This window comes from Genypterus blacodes, unplaced genomic scaffold, assembly GCF_046128005.1.
Source record: "Genypterus blacodes isolate CSIRO-AG114 ecotype Tasmania unplaced genomic scaffold, CSIRO-AGI_Gbla_v1 ptg000133l_1, whole genome shotgun sequence".
NCBI lineage: Eukaryota > Metazoa > Chordata > Actinopteri > Ophidiiformes > Ophidiidae > Genypterus > Genypterus blacodes.
The window spans coordinates 1,755,001-1,779,125 of record NW_027466935.1 but is presented as its reverse complement, the minus strand read 5'-3'; the positions used below and the strand labels follow the sequence as shown (position 1 = coordinate 1,779,125).

Sequence of the window (24,125 nt, the reverse complement as noted above, 5' to 3'; positions counted from 1 at the left end):
TTGAGAAGGTCAGTTAACAAAAAAGCAAAAAAGCAAATAATAGTACATAAGAAAGACAGCAAGTTAAGATGTGTGATAAGTTTATATTGAATGCAAACTTTGAAAAGTAACTAGTTGAGCTGGACATTAGAAATACTCAGATAAACCACAGATAAGTCAGCACTCACTCTCACACACATTGGCAGTATTATATTTAATAACAGCCCATCATGCTGCTGTGGCCTTCGAGGAAGAAACACCAAACACTGCATACTGAAGCGCTGTCACACGTGACACTTAAGGTGTGACACAAAAGCTTATAAACTTCACACCCTCTCATTTCCAAATTTACTTTTCTTGCAGTTTGAACCTCAAGCTGGAAACGAATCTAGACGAGCCGGACGAGCCAGAAAAACATGGACGTTAAAATCGGTTGGCACCATATTTCTTAATTATCACCTGGAAGCTTAAGTAAACACTGCAGTGATTCACGTGTCTGAAAGTGATCAGGCCTCCAGTGCCAGTGTTAGTCACAGTGGCAAGCGTATTGTATTTTCTTATGGTCAAATTAAAGTTTGGTCCTCTGCACTCGGTGTTGCAGAGTTCAATGTACGACCACATACTTAATCAGATCCACAGGTGTTAGCAGCTGCCTTGTTTCTTAAAATATACATTGTTAAATCAGAATGTTAAGTTATTTACAGTGTTATTTACATCTTAACTATTTCAGACATTGTTTCTTTATAAGTTGTAGTATTGCTGCTTCTCTTACCAGCTCTGTGAGCGTTCCGACGGGCCGCTGTCGCTCCATGATGCTTCTTCATGATGAAGATGATCTCCACAATAAAAGGTAAGCGTGTCTTCTGGATTATCACCATGTTAAACTGTAGTGACGGAAATCTTACCTGTGGCTCGAGTATTCTTGAGTTCTTTGTTGAATATTCAATGTTGAGTGAAGGTATAATAGCACACCTTTATTAGCTATGTTCACTCAAATCATTCACCTCAACTGACCTCTTAGTTATAATCTTTCGTTTGGCGTTTTTCTTCGTCTCTCCGCTGACATCTTAAGGTAGTCTGGGGTAATAACAGCAGGTCTCGTTTGACACGCCCAAACTTTCTTTTCTGGCGCTGCTGAGTTTTGAACCAACCAAATCTAAATGAAAAAAAATCGTTAATATAATATAAACAAACAATCTTCCTGGTTCATAATTCGGTCGAAGTATTTTTACATTAATCTGAACAAATGTTTAGATTAGCTTCAAGGTTAGTTTGGTGGCGTTTAGCATAAAGTTGAGAAACACGGATCAGTATTATCATTATTCTTAAAGACACGTTTGTCATCACTTCATGAGATTCTAATCACTATTGTGTGACGAAGCTGAAATCAGAGAGAATCTGTTCATGGCGTTGTGTGTTTGCAGTTCTTTTCACATCAAAGACAGGCCAAACATTATTTCCAAGGGTTTTAATAATTTACTAAAAAAAGAGTGTAAAAGTTGCAGATCTCTCCTGTTCAGGCCGAGCTGCTCGATATTCAAAGTGATGACAGATGTAAGAAATTTTTGCAATCTTGCCCTCGCCGGTACAGTTTGTGTACACGTACTTGGCAATTTACCTCTTGGCTGTAATTAAATGACTTTGCACTGTATACTGTATATCAAAAAAGCTCACAGCAAAAAAATACTTTGATATGAATCACTTGAAAGTAAACCAACCAGCATGAAATGTACAGCTTTAAGAAATTGCAAAAAACACAGCTGAAAAGTGTATATACAAACATGCTCGGAGACTTACAAAGATCAGACTGAGTGAGGCTGAACAGACGGCTTCTCTAATGTTTGCTTGACATCATTTAGGAGTGCCAATGAAATAAAGCATCTTAAATAGTCAACAACCTTGCAATGCTCAAATACCATGGTAACCTATTGCCTAGTTCAAGTTTTTTTTAGCAGAAGAGGAACACTTTATAAATATATATCTCCTGCATCAGTTAGTTTAATTTAAACTCATTAAATAAAATGGCAAAAACGTTCAGTATCTGTAGAAAATAAAAACAAACTAAAATGCATTTTCTTTGTTAAATGTTCATACTGTGTCCACTTCTTAAGAGATGGTAATGCCCATCACCATTAAGTGGCTGCTTGGAAGAGGTAATATATATATTTATATATATATATGTATATATATACATACATATATCAAATTCTATAACATGATACAATTTGTATAAATATGGCATCTTTACAATTGCATTAAAATGACATTTTTTAATTCAGATCCCAAGACAATTCATTGTTAATTGGGAAAAAAAAGGCCTTGTTTAAATTTCTAATTTTCTCGTTTTAAATATTACAAAATAAGTTTCAATTCTTTGCAAATGCGTCTTACATTATAAACAACAATTCTGTCTTGACTGGTCAAATATTTCCCATTGTGTTCATACCTACAACAATAAAATTGTCACTTTGGAAGGTGAGGAAGAAAAAGTGCCATTGTTAAATGCTCCCCTTTGGAGTGAATCAGGACGTTTGCCCCTTCAGGAGAAAAGGTACATCGACAGTTCAACAGTGCAGTTCTATACAAAAATGTAAAAAGATGATTGATGTAACGAAGCGACGTGTTGCATGCTGTGATGTCAGTTTGCTGGTTGTACAATAATGGAGACACGGGGGTCTGCATAGATGTTTACAGGTTTGTACGAACATCCTCCCTGTAAAAGTCATCCATGATGTCTTTGAATGCTGCCAGGAGGTCTGACCCGTCGGGGGCACGATGGCGATCTGATCAGTAGGAAGTGATTTGTCAGTAAAATGGGCATAGCTGAGACTGATCCATCAGTTTCTTCCACAGAAAGCACCAAAGACCGGCAAAAGCTGCAGAGAAAACCAGTTTGCAGGTTTGAAGGGAGCATTGTCGGGTTTGTATCCTGGCTAACCATTTTAATTGTTCACAGCGTTTCACTCCACTTATTCATTACATTCCAGGTATGGGAGAGTCTGAGTGCAGGTGTCCTTTACCCCAAGTCTGCACTGAACCATGAGAAGAGCTCTGGTGCTCTCTGGTGGCCAAAGAGAGGAAGCGTAGGCAGCAGGGTAAGCGTCAGCTCCCTCCAGTGGGCCTTTGAGTCCACTAAAGCATGTTCAGGATGGCGTTGTACATCTGGGTCAGCACGGCCAAGTGGACAGGCAGGCAGGACTGGCGGTCTTGGGTGGCAGGCGTGCACGTTAGCCAGGAGAGGGCGTTGTACTGCTCCAATACAAACCTGGAGAATCAAGGGAAAAATCATCATTTATATTGCAAAACCCTTCAAATTTGAACTTAAACAGCACATTGGTTCTCAAACTGTGGTACAGGTACCACTGATGCTATAGTAGAATACTGGAAATCCTGTTAATGCCGCAACTTATCCATTTGGCTTTTCATAAATATTTAATTATTAATTTATTCCATAATTTGAATTAAGAATTGTATTGGATGCTGCTATGGGGGATGCTCTGTCTGGGTTTTGTTTGAGAACAACTGAAACAATATATAATTTGTGTCCCCAAATAAAAATGTGATTTCTGTCATTTTCACTCTTTCCAGTTCCATGGAGTCGCTGCTCTGTCCTCACCTGAGCACGTCTGAGGTGGTTTTGGAGTCTAAGGGGTGAGGCGACCTCTTGGTCTTGTCTGACACCAGCTCATCTGACTGGGTGATGGAGATGTGGTGATGGAGAGACGCCTGAGGGGGAGGAACAGCCCATCATACACACATCCACCCACAAGTATCATCAACTCTTTATGTTCATCTCTCACAAACAAACACACATGCACGCAGGGTACCTTGAGGAAAAGGGGGCACTGGCTCTCTGCCTGGGGGCAGGAGGCCCAGAACCAGTGAGGGAGTCCGTTTGCCTGAGCAGTGGAGACGTAGTAGCCCAGAGCCAGCGGCTGCTGCTTCAGCTCCTCTGGTGGATTGTCTCTGGACAGCAGGCGCTCCCCCTGGCTCTGCACACAGCAGGGGGCCGGAAGTGAATTACTGTCAAAAATCCTCTTCCATTTCCCAATGATTCATGTACAACTTTGCTTTTCTTTGTCATTTACGAATGTTTGCACGCCGGTTCCCAACTCACCCTGGTGTGCTGGAAGTGCGATCCCATTCCCATCCCGGACGGCGAGCCAGGCGAGGGTACAGGGGAGGTGTTGGGAGAGGGGTGGAGGTTCCCCGTGATCAGCATCATGTCGTGGCCGATGTCGTTCTCCAGCTCGTCAGGAAAGGGCAGGTCGAACATGTCGTCTGAGAGACAAACAGAAGGGACCGTGTTAACCACCAGAGAGAATGCAAAACACAGTTTGTGCCTTTTTCCACTGAGGCTTCGACCCAAGAATGTGTTTCTATTAAGAAAAAGGCACAGTGTAGTCCAGGTCTGGAATTTCCTCCCTTAATCCAGAGATGTTTTAGGACAAAGATGCCACCTGCTGGTTCAACACACTAACATGAGGATTTGTATTGAACAATTAAATCTAACTTTAACTGCTTTCACATTTTCCTTCACTTTTCCAGCTTCCCCTTTGATGTGGTCACTGCTTTCCTTTTCTCTCCATGTGCCAGATTCCTCCTCCTCTCAAGCAGAAAGCTCCTCCACCCTGTTTCCAAACCGTGTTTCCTGACATCCTGTATATATTCACAGTTGTTGCGACCCCACAACGAATTTCCCAGTCCCCTCACACCATTCCCTGTTTTCCACCTCAGATCTTTCCAGGTCTGCTCCACCTTCCGGAACAAGTTTCCTTCCTCCTCTCTCTTTGAAGTGTAAAAGATGACTAAATTCATTTTCGCCGCAGCACATGTAGGTTTGTTCCAAACCCCCTTTATAGCTTTACACTCAAATGTACATTTGATGCAGTTACACGGTCTGGACTGATGCATTAGTAAGGTTGTTGGGTCCATACCGTTGTTGTCCTCTGTGGGATACGAGCTGGGCGCCAGCTGGGTGGTGGCCGAGGTCGGGAAGACGAGGATGTGTGTACAGGAGGCGTCCTGGGGTGTGTTCAGCTGGGAGGTCTGCAGGTTCAACGCCGTGCTGCGGCCAAACACGGAGCCCATAGTCACTGCGTCTGCACACACACACACACACACAGGTGAGAGACACTCAAGTTAGTCAGTGTTCTTATTCATGTATTGTGTTTGACTAAATGACAACACGTTTCTGCCTGCAGGTCACTAACCAGGCATGACGACCAAGGAGCCCTGCGGCTCCATGGCTACCAGGCAGGCACTGAGGATTGCGGGCGAGTCGGCAGTTGAGATCCCACACATGCGGCAAGCCTCCCGCAGCTGTCGCCCGATGGAATGGAGAGAATGTTCCCCCAGGAGCGAGCTCCAGTCTGAGTGAGAGAGAGAGAGAGAGAAAAGATTTAGTGAATCTCTCTACAGTTCATGTGTCTGTGGTAATCTACATGAACAGGCAATAATACAGTCTAAAGCTTGGTGACTTAGTTAGAAAGCAACATCCTTTGAGCAATGCAGTGAGTATTATGGTTTTCCAGAGAACATCAGGTACGTCCAAGTAATGCAAGTAAAGTTTTGTAAATTGGGAAGAGCAGACTACAGCAGAGTGCATTTACAGGAAGCCAACGATCTGAGAATAAAACACATGAATGCTCGGGAAAATGAGTTTGCGGCGAGTTATAAATTACATCTGCTCAGGTTCCCTCTGATTTATATTATGCGGTCTTATCTGGGGAGAAATCCACGTCTGTTTTCTAGGTCAGTAATAAGAATAGGACAGGAAATGCAAATCATGGAGGTACAGGCGAGGCGATGCTGGCTGGCGCCTGAGTTTGAGCAACATTTGAGGGAAACAAAGTGACTCTCTGGTCTCTTACCCTTCAGCTCGCCGTGCCCCAGTCTCCCTAACCGGCCAATCACAATCCTCCAAGGCAGTGAGGTCATCTGGATAATGCCGACACACCACTCCCACAGCTTCTGCAGTCCCATCTTCCTGGCTGACACCTTGGGCCGCCGTGCTCTGAACAGAACACAGAACCAAGAGGTCAGACCCTGGCACGACGGGAGATCATTATGCGAGCGTGATTAAGGATCCTCCTGACGTACCTGTTTGGCACGTCTATGTTGATGATGCTGGTCTCCAGGAGCTCCCCTTGCTGGTCGGTGCAGGACACCAGGATCCAGCGCTGGTCGTGGGAGAGGCAGTAACCCACAAACAGCACGTTGTACTTGGGAGGGATCTCTGCCCAGACCTCACCGGGTTCTGGCAGCTTGGGACGGGTCGGACCCAGGATGAACGGGGGACAGTAGAGCTGCAGCGGACTGGGATGCTGCAGGAGGAGGGAAGGAGGGCATGTCCATGAGGAATACGGTAAAGCCAGTAACATTAAAGTCATAGCCACTATTGAATGTTTCTGCCTACCTCTGGACTCTTGAGCACAGAGTTGACGGTGGACACCGGTCCGAACCCGGTCAGGGACCTGATGTGTGTCTGCTGGGGGAGGAGACGTCTGCACTGGGAGTAACAGGAGAAGGCCAGGGAGCGCAGGTGCTGCAGGTACAGATGGTTCTCACCACTGGCTGGCTGGAGAAGATACTGACACGGCACCACCTGCACCAAAGGTCAGAGGTTGAAGCCAAGACAAGTAGAAGTTTATGCCTTTTACAGCTTTATGTAAAAGTTAAAGATTAAGTACTTTATGATCCAATTCCCCGGACTTTTCTATCATTTCATCCTACATCCACCAATTTCAGCGCTAACACACTATTCCTTCTTCCTTCTCTGCTCAGTCTGCTCTCACCTGTAGCACCAGTGCAGGTCTCATGCTCTCTGGTAGAGTCTGGAGCATCTCTGTGTAGCAGCGCAGCAGCCCTAACAGCCACACGCTGCCCGCCTCCACCTCCTCGCCCTCCTCTTCCTCTCCACCCTCGTTCCTCGAGCAAAGGAAAGCGTCTACTATGTAAATAACGATGGCTGGTGGGTTGGCGTAGCTGTCTGCTGTGTCGGGGGCGGTGGGGATGCCAAATCTGGCCTGCTCCGGATTACTGGGAGAGAAAAGAGCAAGTTGATGGAAATTTATGAGGGATGAAACTCATTTTGTGCAGTAATAATAATATTGCCACCCGGCTTACAGCTCAGGGTTTTCTGCTGGTGTGTTGGCTGGTGGCGTGGCACTTGAGGGCCCTTTGGAATCGCTGGTTCCTCCCTGGTTCGTCTCCCCTGGCTGCCCCGAGGTCGCCCCGCTCGGAGTGGACGCGTTCCCTGAACTGACACCTCCGGCCGCCTGCTCTCCGTCCACAGCGGAGGCTTGAGGCTGCCCGGAGGAGGCAGACTGGGCTGAGGGCGCAGTGTTGAGCGGAGGCTGGACCTTTGGGGGCAACAGGAGGCTGCCATCCAAAGGCAGAGCTGACAGCTGGGGGCCTGCAAGAAGAACCAGAACTTCAGATCTCAGCTAATCTTTTTGGTAAGTAAGATGTTACACAATGATGAAGAGTCATGTTGGAAATGGAAATGAAGAGCATTGGGAACAGCAGAAGAGGGTACAAAGGGGCATCATTAATGAGATTACATGAGATTACACTGAATTAGGTTAGATAAATTGGATTATCCTGGATTACATTTGATTAAATGAGGTGACAGCAGATTAGATGACATTCCCACCTAGCTGCTGCCTGCAGGCGTGAGCGTAGAGTTTGAGTTTGCTGAGGTTGTCGGTGTGCTGCTGTCCAGCCCACTGCCCAGTGACCCACTGATCCACCTCCAGCTCCTCCAGCTTCTCCGGCTCCACTCCTTCCCCCACACGCACCAGTCCGTCCCTGGACACCTTTGCCAGCGGACGGTGCTTCCCCAGGCGGCAGGTCTGGAAAGTTACAGCCTCGTTAGGAATGTAGAGATATTTCACTATGGGCCCAGATTGCACGTTGGAAAGAAGATGTTCTCTCAGTATGAAACCAAACCCGCTACCTCGTAAACAGCACTGAGCTCCTGGAAGAAGACCCCGGCTGCGGCCAGAAGAGCGGAGCTGTTGGGACACAGCACCACGTAGGCCACGTCCCTCTGGCCCCCATACGGCTCCAGCAGCAGCTTCTCCCAGAAAGGCAACGCCAAAGGGGACAACGCCAAGAAGTCCCGCTCCCGATCATAACCCAGTAACAATGGGGGGATGGGCAAGGGCTCTGGTGATTCTTCAGAACCTACATGACGAGCATATGACAACATTTAGAGAGGATGAGACACCTGTGGGATTACAACTGATAGGACATACGAGATGATAACTAACCGTAAGAGCCTCTGCCTGCCATCTTGTGAAACTGCTGCCAGGTGAGCGGACCCTGAACATGCTGGATGTTTTCCCACGTCCTCCCCGATCTCTTCTTCTGGATGGCGTCCTGCAGGAAAGGCTGCAGAGACAGCAGCACACGAACCATGTCCTGGGACGACAGCATGCTCATTTCCACCACTGTGGAGGTGAGCAGAGACATTATAGATAAATGTGTTACCAAATACTCAAACACGCCTAATCTGAGAGCTCTGTGGACACACTTCTTACCGTTAGTGTGAGGCCAGGAGTGAAGCGCCGTGCTCCTCACCACAGCTGGATCCACCTTCCCTCCTGTGGGGTTGTCCACATACTGCAGTCCTTGTTCCAGAGCGTTGTAACACTCCACACAGGCGTCGCTCCCGTCTGCCCACTGCTTATCAGCCATCCAGCTCTGCAGCAGCGCCCCCTTCCTGCCGTGGCACGAGCAGCTGAGCGGGAAATGCAGCGACGCCAGGGAGGAAATGGGCTGCGAGCACTGTTCCTGGAGGAGGACCATGACCGAGGGGGAGGCGGGGGCTGCGTCCTGCGGCCGCTTGGCTCTGGGGTCTCCCATGGACGGATCGCGTCTGCAGAGAGCCAGCCTCCTCTCGGCCGCCTGACCCACCTCGGACGCTCGGCCGTAGATGTCCAGCTCGTCCTCCAGAAAGAGGCCGGTGCCGTGGGCCAGACGCCGGTTCACAATGGCGCTGAAGCCGCACATGCAGCGGTACTGATCCTCGCAGGTGGAGTCGGGGATGTAGACCCCCACGTCTGCTCCTTTAACATTCATGTTACAGGCACAGATACAGCAGCTGTCAAAGTTGCGATCCTTGAAGACGTTGAGGACGGAGTCGGAGAGCAGGAGGATGGCGTACAGGCTGTGGGCCTCGGGCAGGGACGGGCCGGGCCGAGCGAGGGGCTCCACTGAGCTGAGAGGCAGGCTGGTAGAGGGGGTGGAGACGGGCGAGCTGAGCTCAGTCCCGTCCTGCTTCACAGAGCCTTGTCCGGAGCTCGCAGCGTTGACGCCCCTCGGCGTGCGGGGGGTGCGCGGCGTGGGCACGGAGAAGCGAGGCGTGGCCGGAGATGGGAGGATGCCCACGGTGGTGCTGAGGGAGGCGGTGGTGGCGCTCATGGGACCGCACTCCTGGTCTGTGAGGGTGTTGACGCTCGGGATGTTCCTGGAAATCACGGGGAACATTTACGGCTCTGATTACGCCACAATCACAAAGTTACACAAAGTACTTATTGGTCTCCAGGTGTGTTCAAACTAAACACAATGACATCACACTCAATAAACAAGATCTCCTCACGTGTATCCATCCTTGATGAACAGAGTATTCTGGGGGTGCATGAGGGTCGGGAAATGCTCCATTTTGGGCAGGAGGGCCCAGGATGGACGGTAGTAGCACTTCTCTGGAATCTTGAGTGGCGGCAGAATCTGACTGGGCAGGCAGGAAAGTGGAGCAAACATGGAGGAGCCCACCTGAGGCTGGACAGAAGGGAGATGGTGGAGAACTGGTGAGTCTTTACATTTTGTGGGGTGTTGTTGTAGATGATGGAGAGAAGGTTTGGTGTCTTCAAGCTCTCACCTTGAGGTCCTCCTGCCGGGGACTGGCCATGCCCTCGTCGATCTCCATCCTGTACTCAGCGTGTTGGGCGGAGGCAAGAAGCGGCAGGTGGTCGGCTCCTCCGCTGGGCGCCGGGGGCTCCTGGCTGGGCGTGTCTCGGTACGTCATGATGGGGGAGAAAGCCGGGTGCTGCTCCAGAGAGGGCGGAGTGGGAAACATCCGCTGGAGGTCTGCAACTGCTGAAAGGAGAGAGGAAAAGAGAGAGGAATGGAGAGATGGAGAGACACTCAAAACTCTAATATTCTCTATCATAAAGTGTTTATACGAGGCAAGACTCAACCAAGTGAACTCACTGGATGGATAAGGGACTGCAACTCTCCCTTCCTTCCCTAGAGGGCGATCTTCCGTGGACACTGGCAGCTTGGTGGAGTGCTGGTTGGGGTAAACATTCTACAAATTATTACACATAAAATCACTGGATTAGTCTGAGCTAATCTGGACTAGTTTGGGGAATATGAGCGATATAAAATATTATAAAGATATCCATAACGTGACACAATGGTCTTATAGGAACTAAGCACTGCTGTCTCACCCCGAGCTCCTCCTCATCTTCATCGAATATGTTGTCCAGGTCGGAGATGTTGACCACCAGGTCCTTCTCTCTGGTCAGCGACGGATTTGCTTTGGCAGCGCTGTCATCTTGACCTGATTCATCTGAAGGAGAATCCACACACCAACAGGAGGATGATCAGTGTGTAACATGGATGATGTATGATGTCGTATGATGTTGATGTTTGACGCCTCACCTAATTTTGGCGCCGAGTTAAAAATGGACATTGCGTCTTTCCCATCAGGCAGTGCACCGTTGCTGGTGATTTCCTCTCCCTGATGGATTACAGGCAGAGAGGAACAGTTAAGATTCACAGTATCTTTGTATCTGAACACCGGAAGTACTGCAGTACTCATATCTCATATTCTGGGGTGTGTGTGGTACCTTGGCTCTCTTGCCGAGCTCTCGTCCTTGGCCCTTTAGTCTCTTGGAGGAGGAGAATGTGTACTCGATGTCTCCCTCCTTGAAGTCGTAGGGGTCGTCCCCGGGCTCCCTCAGCGCCTCCACGCCCGCCTGCTGGAACACGCCCAGCAACTGGATGTGGTCCTTCACCCTGTCCTCCGAGATCTTAAATCTCTTGTGTGTCTGTGTGTATAGTCTGGACGAGACAGAAAAACAAACGCAGTCCATTTAAAAAACAGTTCTGTGTGTTCTTATGAAACTATTCAGTCATCGTGTCTCTGTCTCAGCGTGGAGCCTCAGTTTGTCTCTTTATCTCCTCTGTGTCCTCCCAGCTGCAGTCCACATCTCGCTGTAATTACTGAGTTGTCTAAACTTTCTCTCTCCTACCTCTTTAGTGGAGCTCCCTCGGCGGTTGTCTCCGTCTTCGCTTCCTCTAATCCATCATGTGGGAGTTCTGGAGGCCTGTAGTCGGTCTTATCAGTCCTGGGAGTCCTAAAGCCTCTCCACCAGCCGGCCCCGCTCTCCCTCTGCCTCAGCAGGGCTGCGTACATGGCCGTCTCGCTGGTTATCAGCCCTAAACCCGAGATTCCGTCTGGGCACATGGGCAAATCCATGGGGCCATCGAGGACCTCGGGGTCCTGCACTCGGGGGTGCGGGCTGAGCGTCGGCGGGGGCGGAGACACCGGCGAGTGGAGGTGGGATTCGGGGGCTTTCCTGCCATTGGGTAAGGATTTGGGATACTTGCAGGTCGGCAGCGCGGCGAGAGGCTCCAGGGGCGGCTCCAGAGGGACCAGACCCCCGAGTTGGGGCCCCCCCGGCGAGTCCTGCTCCAAGTGGGTCTCCTGTGTGACAGATGCGCGGTGGTGGAAGGGGATCATGGCGGGCCGCTTGGACTGTTTGTCGGCCTTCTCCGTCTTGTCGCTGGTCTTGTGCTTGGGCAGGGAGGGGGGGTACGAGGAGGAGCCGGAGGACTGGGTGGGGTTGCCACTGGATTGAGGGATGGCAGTGGACGTGGTGGTCAGGCTCAACTTCTGTTGCTTTAACCTACGACACAGCCAAACAAATGGAAGATAAAAGATAAAGATAAAAACGCTGATTCAAGTAAATGCTAATATCCCTTTAGTAGAGACTTTTACTGTGTTCTGTATTGATAATAAACTTGTGTGTTTGAGCGACACACTCACCTGGAGCAGCTGCATGTGGCTCTGGCTCCCAGATCGTTAAAGTCCCACGTGGTCACACCGTTGGGCACCTCCTTCTTGGCCATCATGTCGGCGGGCTCATTCCATCTACAGGGAACAAACAGATGTGTGAGGACAGCTGCTTCACGTCACGGCAACCGTCACACCAGAGCCAGGGAAGGTGCTTACATGTGCTGAGGCTGGTTCAGGTAACATTCCCTCCACGCCTGATGCACAACCTGACAGGTCAGCTTCTTCCCAGAATGCTTTGGGCTGATGTTGGTGATCCCCATGCTGCTGTCCGGCGTGGGGACGCTGGAGACGGACGTCACAAAACCGCTGTCGGCTGGAATAAATGACAAAGGGCTTACAGCAGCAACTCATACAGTCATGTGTGTAGTGTGTGAATGCAGGAAGTGTGTGTGTTTGTACCGGAGAAGGGCTGCTCGGGTGAGGTGGGCGGAGTGAGCGGCACACTGCAGTGGTTGGGCTCTCTGGAGAGGCCCGGGGCTGAAGGGACGGGTGGAGGCTGCTCCACCGGGAGCTCACCCTGAGCGATCAGCACAAAGGCTGCTGGGTAAGTCATCCTCACACCACCTGAGCGGACAAAACACACACTTTACACACCAAAACACTGAACCCAATCACATGTGCTCACTGCATTTAAGCTCTTTTTACTCTTTTCACCAGTTGAGTTCTGAAGATTGACTCTATTCTAATGAAATATGAAGTTAAAGAGGACACACAGGACTTCTGCTCTAAAGAACAAGATATTTATAATCATATTAAAGGGTTTATATTCCTAAGGTGCAACAAATGCTGTATATTAAACGCCTCTCCTCATAAACCTAATAAAACATGTTATTATTCTTGTTTATATGGACTTGTGTGCTGCTTCTTCTCTTCTCTTCATGTACTGGTGAATTGTGACTAAGACTTCCGTCCCACTCTTCCGTCCTCATCCCTGTCACTCCCTGTTGGACTGAACTCTGTGGGATCAGACGTTGCCTCCCCGGGGGCGTCGCTTTGCTCTTCTATGCGTTTCTCTTCCTCCAACCCTCTGATGTGCTAAAGCCCCCCGCAGGCCAGGGTACATTTCAGCAGCGCCTCCTTTACTGTTAGTGCATCTCAAACTGACCGTGAGTGTGAAATGCAGAGCGAGGGGGGCGATCAATGCGTGACGTCTGCTTCTTTAGTGTGACATCAGCGTAGTCTAATGGGGTTTTTATGGCCGTTGTTCTGCTGAAAGGATCTTCACCGCGCTTCACTCTGTGCTTTAGTTTGATGGTACAACTCCACACCAATCTATGCTCAAAGCTATTAGAAGAAATTAATAAAGATGGTTCCATACCTACGATGACCTCCACCGCCACGTGACAGTTACGGTCGCACGTCAGACCAGCGACGTCCTTCTCCTTCTCGCCGCCACCGCCCGCACTTCCACCGCCTACGACCTCCTTGGGTTGCAGCACCATGGGGTAGAAGTAGCTCCACTCCTCCATCAGCTTCCTTACCGCCGGGTCGCTCATCTTGAAGGCCTGACCTGTGAGCGTGCCGCTCAGGCCGTACGGGCTCAGGATCACTGCGGGGAAAGAGAGGCGAAAAGGAAAGAGTGATTCATTGCCTTGATCAAAGTTTCATCAAAGTTTTAAAGCGCATGTAAACGTACAAAGTGACGGAAGTATTGGCCAAGTGTGTGTGTGTGCGTTTACCTTGCACGGGTGTGATGGAGGTCTGCGCGAGGCGCATGTGCTGCTCTGTGATGTGGTAGGCGGGCTGGTGCTGTGCGATCTCCACGCTGGTGCACACGTTGCTCTCGCCGTGGAGGAAGAAGGAGAAGCAGCAGGACAGGTGCTCGCTGCGGGCAGAGAGAGAGAGAGAGAGAGAGAGAGAGAGAGAGAGAGAGAGAGAGAGAGACAGCTTACAAAGTGCACGCAGGGACAAAAAAAACGCATGACTGCGTCCATTTTAATTTAAGGCACGCGAGCGTTAAAGTAATCAAATGCAGCAGGTGGTGATTAAAGAGACCCCGGCCAAGCTCGGCTATTGAAACACAAATCTACGGCGGCGTGACAGGCGACAGCTCACTCTGCCTTGCAAATAACAATTTAGCCAACGCGTCCTCAATGAGTTTTTGTAAAAGCCTTCTTCGCCTCCACCTACATTGATCATCTTCATCATTTCCCCCACACAGGCTCCTTATTGCAGGTATAAATCCTCATTTGCTTATGACTGATCGCAGTGACACCGTGTTTACATACGCAGCTTCGCCTTTTATTACAGCGCTCAGCCGCACTTCATCATGCCTTGCTCATTCTTTTCTTCTTTTTCTTCCCACACAGGAGTAATTGTTGGGCCCTTATTGCGATCTATATATTGGTGGGCGTGCTGGACATCATTAACTACCAAGACTGCTTCATTGATGTGCATTTTTAATCTATAAAGCCTTTTACCACCTTGGTTTCTACATTCCAGGCTGACAATAAAGTCAGCAGGTCCTGTAATCTCCTCCTGATTACCCTGCTACCTATGCAATATCTCCTCCTGCCCTGAGGGAGCTGGACCTCCGTTTGAGCAGCGATAGATCATCCAATTCCGTGCAAAGGGCCGGATTCTACACAGGGGCACAACTTAACACACTGAGCGTTATGAGGGCGGCCTCCAGATGGCGCTGTGCACAGCTAGAGAGAGAGCAAGAGAGAGAGAGAGAAGGGGGTAGGCCGATTTTTCTGCTTCATAAACATTCCTAATGCTCCCAGAGAAGAAGAACACACACACATACACACACACACAGCAGGTGGTTTGTACACTCATCTGCACAATCACAGGAAGGAGGCGAGAGCTGGAACATGTGCGTGCACCAGCCAGACACACACACACACCATCCAACCATCCCCATAATTCACATCTCTGCACCAGGAGCTGGATAAAAACAACACACACTTTCAATGTCACTGCCCTCCAACCTCGTCCTCAGTGCACCGCGCACCATAGGAGGAGCTAAATATAGCTGCAGCACAAGCTGTGAGGGCCAGAGGAAGGATATCATACCTTCATCCATCTATCCATCTATCCATCTATCTGATTGACTAACTGAATGATTCATTGATTGATTGTGAGGAACGTTCCTGATTTCCACTCTTGCAATCCAAACAGCCTTTCATGTGAAGCAGCCGTCTTATAACCAAGGAGGTTGTTTACACACACACACACACACACACACACACACACACTTGTTGGCTCACACACGCACACACACGCAGGTTAATCACAACACCTCATATCTACATACTTCTCTAGGTCACAAACGATGCGGTTGATAATCCCGTTTGTTGCCCTCGGTAACCACAGCCCGGAGCCAAAGAGCGGGAAGCCATTACCCGGAATAAAAGTCCATCATTCCTAATCTAATCTTTGGCTCCTGTGCATCTTATCCTCAGCAGCAGCACAAAGTTGAAGCCAGATAAACTATTACAGGGCAATAAGTCTTTGCAATAACTGCTGTGCAACAATTCCACCTTAAATCTGTTTCACTGTAATCACTGTGAAGCGACGAGCCGGACTGCAAACATGAGACGCTGCTGCTCGCCGTCCTCTCACAAAGGACATTTTCCTGCAACGTAAGCGCGCGCAGGGGGGCAGGGGGGTTTCTTGCATCCTTGGGGACATTTGTGCATTCTGCAAGTGTGTGTGTGTGTGTGTGTGAGAGAGAGAGAGAGAGAGAGAGAGAGAGTGTGTGTGTGTGTGTGCCGAGTACAGGTATTAATAAATGAAGAGGAGTGATGGCTGAGACTCGCCTTGGGGCTGACAGTGCTGGAGACGGATGGAGAGGAAGAAGGGAGGAGGAAGAGGAGAGCAGGAAATGTGAAGAGGGCGAGGGAGGAGAGGGGGAATGGAAGGATGGAGGGAGGAAGAGGGGAAAATTAAGATGCAGAAAAGAAATGAGGAAGCAGAAGTGAATAATTTAGTGCCGAACTGCAATTTCTGCACCCACATCGATGACATCATAGCTTTAATGGGAGGCTACTGAGCACAATTAATGCTTTTTATGGCCAAATCAATCAAGGGAAGTAAAGCAGGACACACACAGACACACACACCTGCCTCATGATTTGTCTGTCCTGTGCTTATATGTGACAGCACAAATCCATACAATCCCATGAGTGCAAGCGTGTGACCATAGAGGGAGATACACACACTTACATGTCTCTGTGTGTATCCGCATTTACCCAGATAAGTGCAAATTGTGTGTGTGTGTGTGTGTGTGTGTGTCATGGTGTGTTTTGCACCCCGTCACTACGCCACCAGACAGCCAAACAGCAGGGGGTCCCCTTAATGTCCGACATGCATCACTGCCCTGACACATGCATCTGTGTGTACAACCACGGGCGAACAAACACACACACGCGCACGCACGCACGCACAACAGGACGATGCTTATCTCTCGTGTCAACGTGTTGGCGGGCGAAAAAGATGAAATGGGCGATAACGGCTCTCAAAATGAAGGCGGTAAGAACAAATAAACAGTTTAACAACTGTGCAAGACGCACCCAGCTTCTGTTCACACTGTAACGGCCACGTAATGATTGTGATGCGATAATTGTGTGTGGTGCTCGGGTATCGTTAGCCACACTCCTGTGCATACTGAGACACGACAGCGTTCTGTTAAGACGATAAAAGAGAGATTAATCTGCTAAATCTGTTCCTTTCACTCTCTCTGCTCTCAAACACACCACTGCCAGCTATCTTCATCTCTGTAGCAACATCTGAACTCATCTCACGGGAACACACACACACACACACACACACTCGCGAATAGCAGGTGTGTTTAATTGCCTCTGTGCGCCGTATATACTGCACACGTGTTCCACTCGAGTCCATACGTACAAATACAAACACCAAACTTCCTCAAGCCTATGCAGGTGCGTGTCTGTGCGCGCGCCCACACACACACACACACACCACTATTAACACAAGCATAAGGGGGCTGCAGTCAGCTTGATGTATTATTCAGCGGCCCCCTGTGGGCGGCTTTAGCCAGCGTTGCTATCACAGTGTTTGTGCTCAAACACTTCGCCGACTATTTATAAGGATTCACAATGAAAAGGTGCCATGCTCAAGGACACAAAGCCGGCGCCGGCTGCCCTTTCTTTACACACCGCGCCAGCACAACAACAACAACACAACAACAACATCAGAGTCCGTTTCAGATGTGATTTATTATCGGTCTCTAAGAATGTGAATGCTTTGTCATTGGGTTTTTCTCCGTGTGACTAAAGGACTAAAGCCTGCGACTTAAGAGGCAAAAGCATCGACACACAAACCAAACGCTGCATTCTACCTTCATATCTGCGCCGCTAATTAAGAATAAGGTCAGGCTGCTGTGATGTATCACCTTCCTCTGCATCGATCCACAACTTTTTCTCCATATTTGTTACGCGCTCTCTCTTCTCTCTCTCTCTCTCTCTCTCTCTCTCTCTCTCTCTCTCTCTCTCTCTCTCTCTCTCTCTCTCTCTCTCTCTCTTCTCTCTCTCTCTCTCTCTCTCTCTCTCTCTCTCTCTCTCTCTCTCTCTCTCTCTCTCTCTCTCTCTCTCTCTCTCTCTCTCTCTCTCTCTCTCTCTCTTGCTCTCAGACTGATGGAAACCAACAGTGTCTAGACGGGGGGGGGGGGGCGTCTTATTTCCCATAATAAATTAAACATTTTATGATTATAAACGCATACAGAGTCATAAACTCTCTCACAAGACGTAAACTGATTTGTGGATTAAACCAAAAGGGACGGAGGGTTTGTGTTACACCAGTGGCAATAACGGGCAACACACACACACACATATTTACATTGAAAGGGTGACGTGACTTTCCACTAACACACACACACACAAACACAAACACACACGTCTGCCTCTGACCTCCTGATTCAGACGCAGACGTGAATGTTCCTGCAGTGTGTGCAGTGTGAGTGAGAACAGAGAGAATACGAGCTTACGTATGAACAAACAACTTATCACACAAAACACACTCTGCTCTGACTAATGAGTGTTGAGATGTAAAACATGATGAAGACTGCACAAAACCACTTTATAGACACAAATTGTAAAACTCTGACTCTGTCTTTGTGCTTCTTTTTAAGACGATGTCACGATTTCTCCAGTCAGTCAGTCAGTCAGTCGACTCATTGGCCGAGTCACTTCATTAACTCGTCAGTCAGCCGGTCGCGCCGATGCGTCATCAGTCAATGGAGTTTCTCCTCATCAATCAGACGCCTTGTGGCCGGGCGGTCACCTTCCTGAGCACTCAAGCTGTCAGGTGACCCCAAACTCTGACCTGAGACTTTCAACCAGCACACACACACACACACACACACACACGCAGGCCCAGACCGCACGTCGGTCAAATACACACGTTTACAGCGGGTGTGAGGACGAGACGGCGACGGTGACATCACCTATCTGAGAGGAATGTTCAGATACTGTTCTGTTCAGTGACCTTGCCATGTGGCCTAAAACCAAACGTCTGTTGCCTAGGAGATGGCTAATGTCCTGAGTGGAGGGGAGGAGGAGGGAGGGAGAGGAGAGGAGAGGAGAGGAGGATGGATGGTGCACTGAATGAAGTCAAAGTCCACTAACGCTCAACTGAAGTCACCAACAACATGCAGACCGGCGGGGATAAAGCAGATCATCATACACATATTTAAATACAAACATTATGTGTGCGTGTGTGTGTGTGTGTTAATGACAGAGGTGTCTGCATTATCAAACGTGTACTTGTCATGCATAGAATTGACTGAGGTAGTGGAAGAGAAAGACTAAATGAATCTCTATAGTAATGCTTAATTTACAACCCCACACACACACGTACACGCGCGCACACAAACACACCTCCTCTGATCCTCACCACACACCGAGCCCCCCCTTCCTCTCTCTCCCTTCTCTCTATCTCTCTCTCTCCTCCTTAGCGTCTGATGCAATCCGTTACCAACCCTGCTCGTCCCCCATTCAGACACAAAGAGAGAGAGAGAGGGAGGGAGGGAGTGTGTGTGGGGGGGGGGGGGCAGGGGGGCATGAGAGGAAGAGGTTGGGCATCCTCTCCCTCCATGTGCCAATCCTCATCCGTGCCCCCAGGGAGACACGTGCGAGATAAACAGCAGATAAGCCCCGACAAAGGCGGCGGCGCCAAAGCTCTGGGAGTTGGCACCGGTTTGTGGGGGTGACGGCGTGTTGAGGAGCACCAAGGCGCCTCCTGTTGGCCAACCAGGGGCATTGCACCCGAGCCAGTGAGGGAAGAGACAAAGGAATTGGTTACAGATGAGGCAGGAGGTCAGCAGATGCCTCGCTGTGATGTTAGGGAGCCTCATGGTACGGAAACAGTATGGATGCAGTCACGTGTGTGTGTGTGTGTGTGTGTGTGTCCACTTGTCTGTGTGAGAGCTTGGGATAGTTTGTGTGTATGCGTGTAAAACATACAATACAACTGGTTCAGGCACATACAGTACATGTTTGTATGCCAGTGTTCAAGAATGTAATTAATGGAATCTCTCTCTGTGTGTTTCTCTCTCTCCCTCACTCTTTCTGTGTGTGGGTGTGTGAGTCTCTCTCTCTCCCGCTCTCTCACTCTCTCTCCCTGGTGTGTGTACAGTAATTCAGCGAGAGAGGGAGTCAGAGTCGGCTCAGCAGGGGGGCGCAGCAGCTGAAAACGCATTCAGACGGCGCTGTCAAAACCAAGATGAATTACATTATTTACAAAAGAGGAGCGCACACGCACACACACACACACACATCTCTGCATACACCCAGACATTGAATGTGATCACAGCAACAGAACCCCTTTACTTTAATATATGTCACACACCACACACACATTATTTCCCTCAGTCCTGCCTCCTCTCACTCTCAGTCATCATCAGTTGTGGTTCAGATCTGTGACTGTTGCCTTTTTCTCCTGAAAGCCGAGTCAGAACCACGTTTATGTTAGACTGAAGGAGCAGAATTCCAAACATGACAAGAAGCTGCGCTGGAACGGAGAAACCAAACAAACAAACAGATGTGGGGGAACATATCAGACCTGGTTGTTTGGAGGTTCTCTCCCATTCAAAAAGACATCAATGAGCCATTTGGCGGCAAAGCAGCTGTTTGCTGAAACACTCAGAGATGTAAAGAGCAGAGCCACGTGAGCAAACTGTGACAGGGAGCAACAAGTGGAGCTGCTGTCATCACTCCAAACCTCTTTACTCGCTCACACACTGGCTCGCTCTACACCCGTCTCACACACTGCCACACACTTTGCCCCTACCGCACTCTCACACACACTCAGAGCTGTGAGGCCTCTGCTCAGCACTTTGATAGTCTCACACCACCAAACAGCTCCTGCAGCATCAATGAGGAGAACCCCCCCCCCCCACACACACACACACATACACAAAGCAAACTCAACACAATAACCATAAGTTTTAAAAAGGTGTGTGTGTGTGTGATGAACTTACCTGGTGCCCAAGGCCTTTTCTTCAAGTTCGTGCGGCTTGAAAAACCACTTCCCCAGCCTCACAAACCCTTTATCCATCAAACACCTGTAGGATGGAGAGAAAGAAAGAGGGGGACATTAAAGGAGAAGAGAAAGGACTCTTCCATTCCTACAGGGGGGGGGGGGGTTTGGGGGGACTCATTCAAACATGAAAGCGACGCGATTCAACACGCAAACAATGCAATGGAACCTGAGGACACAGATGCTTCTGATTCGTCTCTTTGCGCTGTAATTTTCCGACTGCGTGTTTTATGGGACGGCATTATCCCGCCGCCGTGTTATCTCTGGAATATTTATGTGACAGGTTGCGTCGCGTTATTTGCTGCATTGTTATGAATTTCTTTAGCTTGTGTGAACAGAAAGGTTTGAATGAATAGGAGCGTGGTGGTGGAGCAGCTGCTGTAATGAAACCTGCCCCTCAGTGATTTAATGCGGGGCAACTTCGATTCAATCTGTGACGTTTTTAAATCACAGATCACAGTCACTTATGTTATATCGCCATGACAACAATTGTACATCGCATAATGTGTTGTTCATGGAATGTCTGAGTACGAACATGAGCGCCTTAAAGCTACAGGCGGAAACTTCTTTCAACACGTTTTTGTCGGATTTGCTGAAAATCCAGGAATGTGGCGCCCCCTGCTGATTACATCGGAACTCACAATGGAACTTTGAACCCTGAAAAAAAGGAACTGTCAATTGTGTCAGGTGTCTTCAGGTGGGGGGAGGTGTGGAGGAAGGACTGCGGTGCAGCAAGTAGGACGTAGGAAGTAAGGAGGGGAGGATTCCCCTGCTGGATCGGAACGGCAGAGGTCACGGAATTACGTAGCCATATTAAGCCCCTCCCCCCTTTAGCCTGGATCAGCTACCTAAAGCTTTGTCGCCCTCCAGCCTAGCCATTTTTATCCCGGCACATCTTCTCAACCTCCCCGGCCGCTGCCCTCCCTCTCTCCCTCTCTCTCTCTCCCTCACTCACTCCCTCCCTCTCTGGATCTCTGGACCCCCTGCGGCCTGAAGGATACGCCAGCCTCCCTCTGCCTCTCACACACACACACACACTCAAAACCGACCTTCACGCTCCGGCAGATCTGCGCATAACTGTTCACCCTAAACCTTAAGTGATGAGGAGCTTGTGAATGTTTCATGTGGTGGAGAAACGCCGGCGGCAGCAGCAGCGATCGATCCTCATACATTAGATTAACCGTCATCCACCAGCATGTATACACGCTGGAAGTGGGGTGTGTGTGTGCAAACTATAGGATTAAAATGGAAAATATGACCGTGGAAAATGTGCAGGAATCCAGAACGAGTCACACACACACACACACACACACACACACACACCCTGGGGTGTCGATGGGTCTCCAGCCAGCTGACGGCTGATGGAATTCTTGGGGGGGAAAACCCTTAGAATGTTGGATTCTGTTCCTTTAATTGACGTTACACACTCAAATAACTCAAGGCTGTAATGAAGTCAATGGGAACGCGACCAAATCCTCTTTAACACACAGAGATGCAGAGACTCAAGCCCGACCTGGTTGCTCTTCTAGTTTGAGAAGATCTACAACAACAACAACATCCTGGCATTCCGGATCTTGGTCTTGTTTTTTATCGTGCACACACACACACACTGCCTGAACAGCAGGCGGCTCGTCCTCGTTTGGTCTCCGTATTGACAAACCGGCACACAACCCACTCTGGCTTCTCCCACGATGTTTACAGAGGATCGATGGCGCGTCAGCCGGCTCTTTCCCTCCTGGACTCAAAGATCCACATTCAGATTATCCAGAGCGCCCAGAGCAGCCGTCCCTTTCCTCTATCTCCATCATCATTACATGTCACACTGTACGTCTCTATCCCACAGTAACCACCTGCTTCTTCATGAAGTGCTAGTTACCCACTTTATGCTAATCGACGTCTATATGATCCTTTCCCTGTTTTTCCCCCACTGATGCCAAACGTCCCCTGTGGAAATCAGAGCGTCACACGAGGCTCTGCTGCACCGACCGCCGCATCTGAGCGAGGATTTATGTCTGTTAATAATCTGCCATAATAAAATCATTGGGCCCTTATGAAAGTGGTCGCCTGTAAATCTGCCCAGTAGCCCCAGTTGGCAGATATCAGTCCGTCTTATCTCAGCACAAACACCTGCACGCGTCCGTCCGTCCGTCCGTCCGCCTGCTCTTCGCTCCTCTCCCATCCTCACCTTCATCACCCAGTTCAGCCATTTAATCAAATATCACAAAAACATTCATATTAAACTGTCCACTTCCTGCGTTTCCTGTCCGTTTCGATGCAATTCCAGGTTGTGCGACTACAATTAATGCCTGACGGGCCTGTGCAGGTTTGGTGTCATGTGTGTGTGAAATGAAGTGATCTCTGCATTGAGAGATAAAGGAGTTTAGCTCCAAGGTAATAGGAAGGTTAATTCCTTCCTGCCCCCTATGATGATCATCGATGCTTAACTTAATAGAGAGCAAATATGTGCTGCTTCATTTAACAGATGGCTCAGACTCGGGCAGGAGAGCAGACACCCGACCGCAGCTCGGATTATAATTTCATTACGGCGAAAACGCTAAGAGTTTCTTCTTCTTTTTGTCTCTGAGGTGCCGTGATTTGCATATCAGCGCCGAAAGTGAAACCTTTGCAAAGTAATTCTAGTTCATCAAAGCAAGCGAGGGAGAGACAGAGAGAGGATTCATACGCCGAGACACAAAACCTGAAGGTTAAAGATGTGTGTCGATATATAAATAAAGTCATAAATGCAGCCGTTTGCGTTTTAAGTGGAGTCGGGCAACATAAAGTGGCTCCTTAAATACTTTCACATAAACTCTGAGGTGAATCCTTCCTCATCACTGTGTTGTAACCTGGATCACTAAACCTTCTATACTTGAACCCATCCTGAGCACTAAAACCAAGAAATGAAGCTTGAAATGGTGCTATGGTGCTACGTGAGCCCCCGGTGGAGCCTCAAGCGCCCCCTGGTGGTACTTTGGAGGATTCAGAACAAATAAAATGTGGCAAATTACGCATAAATAAAATGCGTTTCAAGTGTTATTCTCTTTTAATTAGATGAGATGAGAGAGTGATAATGATGATGATGATGGTGATGATGTGTTTACCTTTCCAGCAGGTTGTGTATGGCCTTGAACAGGAGGGTCCTGCACTCGTAGGACAGTCCACACTCCCACAGCCCCTCCTCAGCCACTGCAAGAGACGGACACACACACACAACACAAAGGGTTAATGGTCACTGAGGGGGAAACTGTGGGAATGTGGACGCGGCAGAAACGCACCAGCCTGCAACATGCTGCACACTTGTGATTGAGGCGTGTGTGTGTGTGTGTGTGTGTGTGTGTGTGTGTGTGTGTGTGTGTGTGTGTGTGTGTTTACATGGAATGCTTGGCTGTGCAGCTGTCAGGTTGGCCCAGTCAAACCCCCGTGCAGTTGTCAACCCCAGTTAGTTAGTTAGCACGAGAGAGAAAGAGAGTGAGCGAACGAGAGAGAGAGACAGTCTCCGTGTGTGTGTGTGTGTGTGTGTGTGTGTGTTTTAAATGTGTCATGTGCACTC

General features: G+C 49.1%; 1 protein-coding gene across 3 annotated transcripts in view; it reads right to left on the bottom strand.

The window, feature by feature from the left end:
- Window positions 1-1,432: 1,432 nt before the first annotated feature.
- The window catches only part of LOC143011122 (mediator of RNA polymerase II transcription subunit 13-like), a 56,975-nt gene continuing 34,282 nt past the window's right edge, over window positions 1,433-24,125 (bottom strand). The window contains exons 3-31 of one of the 3 annotated variants that reach the window (XM_076163839.1): window positions 23,677-23,761; window positions 20,517-20,600; window positions 13,750-13,895; window positions 13,389-13,619; window positions 12,470-12,634; window positions 12,227-12,383; window positions 12,041-12,145; window positions 11,244-11,900; window positions 10,839-11,052; window positions 10,651-10,729; window positions 10,437-10,558; window positions 10,198-10,294; window positions 9,866-10,083; window positions 9,587-9,765; window positions 8,526-9,454; window positions 8,256-8,435; window positions 7,940-8,169; window positions 7,637-7,835; window positions 7,108-7,396; window positions 6,777-7,020; window positions 6,398-6,586; window positions 6,082-6,305; window positions 5,853-5,995; window positions 5,193-5,351; window positions 4,917-5,081; window positions 4,097-4,260; window positions 3,807-3,971; window positions 3,596-3,705; window positions 1,433-3,244 (exon numbers count right to left, since the gene is read on the bottom strand). In XM_076163839.1, coding sequence (XP_076019954.1) covers window positions 3,112-3,244; window positions 3,596-3,705; window positions 3,807-3,971; window positions 4,097-4,260; window positions 4,917-5,081; window positions 5,193-5,351; window positions 5,853-5,995; window positions 6,082-6,305; window positions 6,398-6,586; window positions 6,777-7,020; window positions 7,108-7,396; window positions 7,637-7,835; window positions 7,940-8,169; window positions 8,256-8,435; window positions 8,526-9,454; window positions 9,587-9,765; window positions 9,866-10,083; window positions 10,198-10,294; window positions 10,437-10,558; window positions 10,651-10,729; window positions 10,839-11,052; window positions 11,244-11,900; window positions 12,041-12,145; window positions 12,227-12,383; window positions 12,470-12,634; window positions 13,389-13,619; window positions 13,750-13,895; window positions 20,517-20,600; window positions 23,677-23,761 — 6,062 coding nt within the window. In that variant the 3' untranslated portion in view covers window positions 1,433-3,111. The remainder of the gene's footprint in view (window positions 3,245-3,595; window positions 3,706-3,806; window positions 3,972-4,096; window positions 4,261-4,916; window positions 5,082-5,192; window positions 5,352-5,852; window positions 5,996-6,081; window positions 6,306-6,397; window positions 6,587-6,776; window positions 7,021-7,107; window positions 7,397-7,636; window positions 7,836-7,939; window positions 8,170-8,255; window positions 8,436-8,525; window positions 9,455-9,586; window positions 9,766-9,865; window positions 10,084-10,197; window positions 10,295-10,436; window positions 10,559-10,650; window positions 10,730-10,838; window positions 11,053-11,243; window positions 11,901-12,040; window positions 12,146-12,226; window positions 12,384-12,469; window positions 12,635-13,388; window positions 13,620-13,749; window positions 13,896-20,516; window positions 20,601-23,676; window positions 23,762-24,125) is intronic. The other 2 variants (XM_076163840.1, XM_076163841.1) reach the window with 2 other exon arrangements.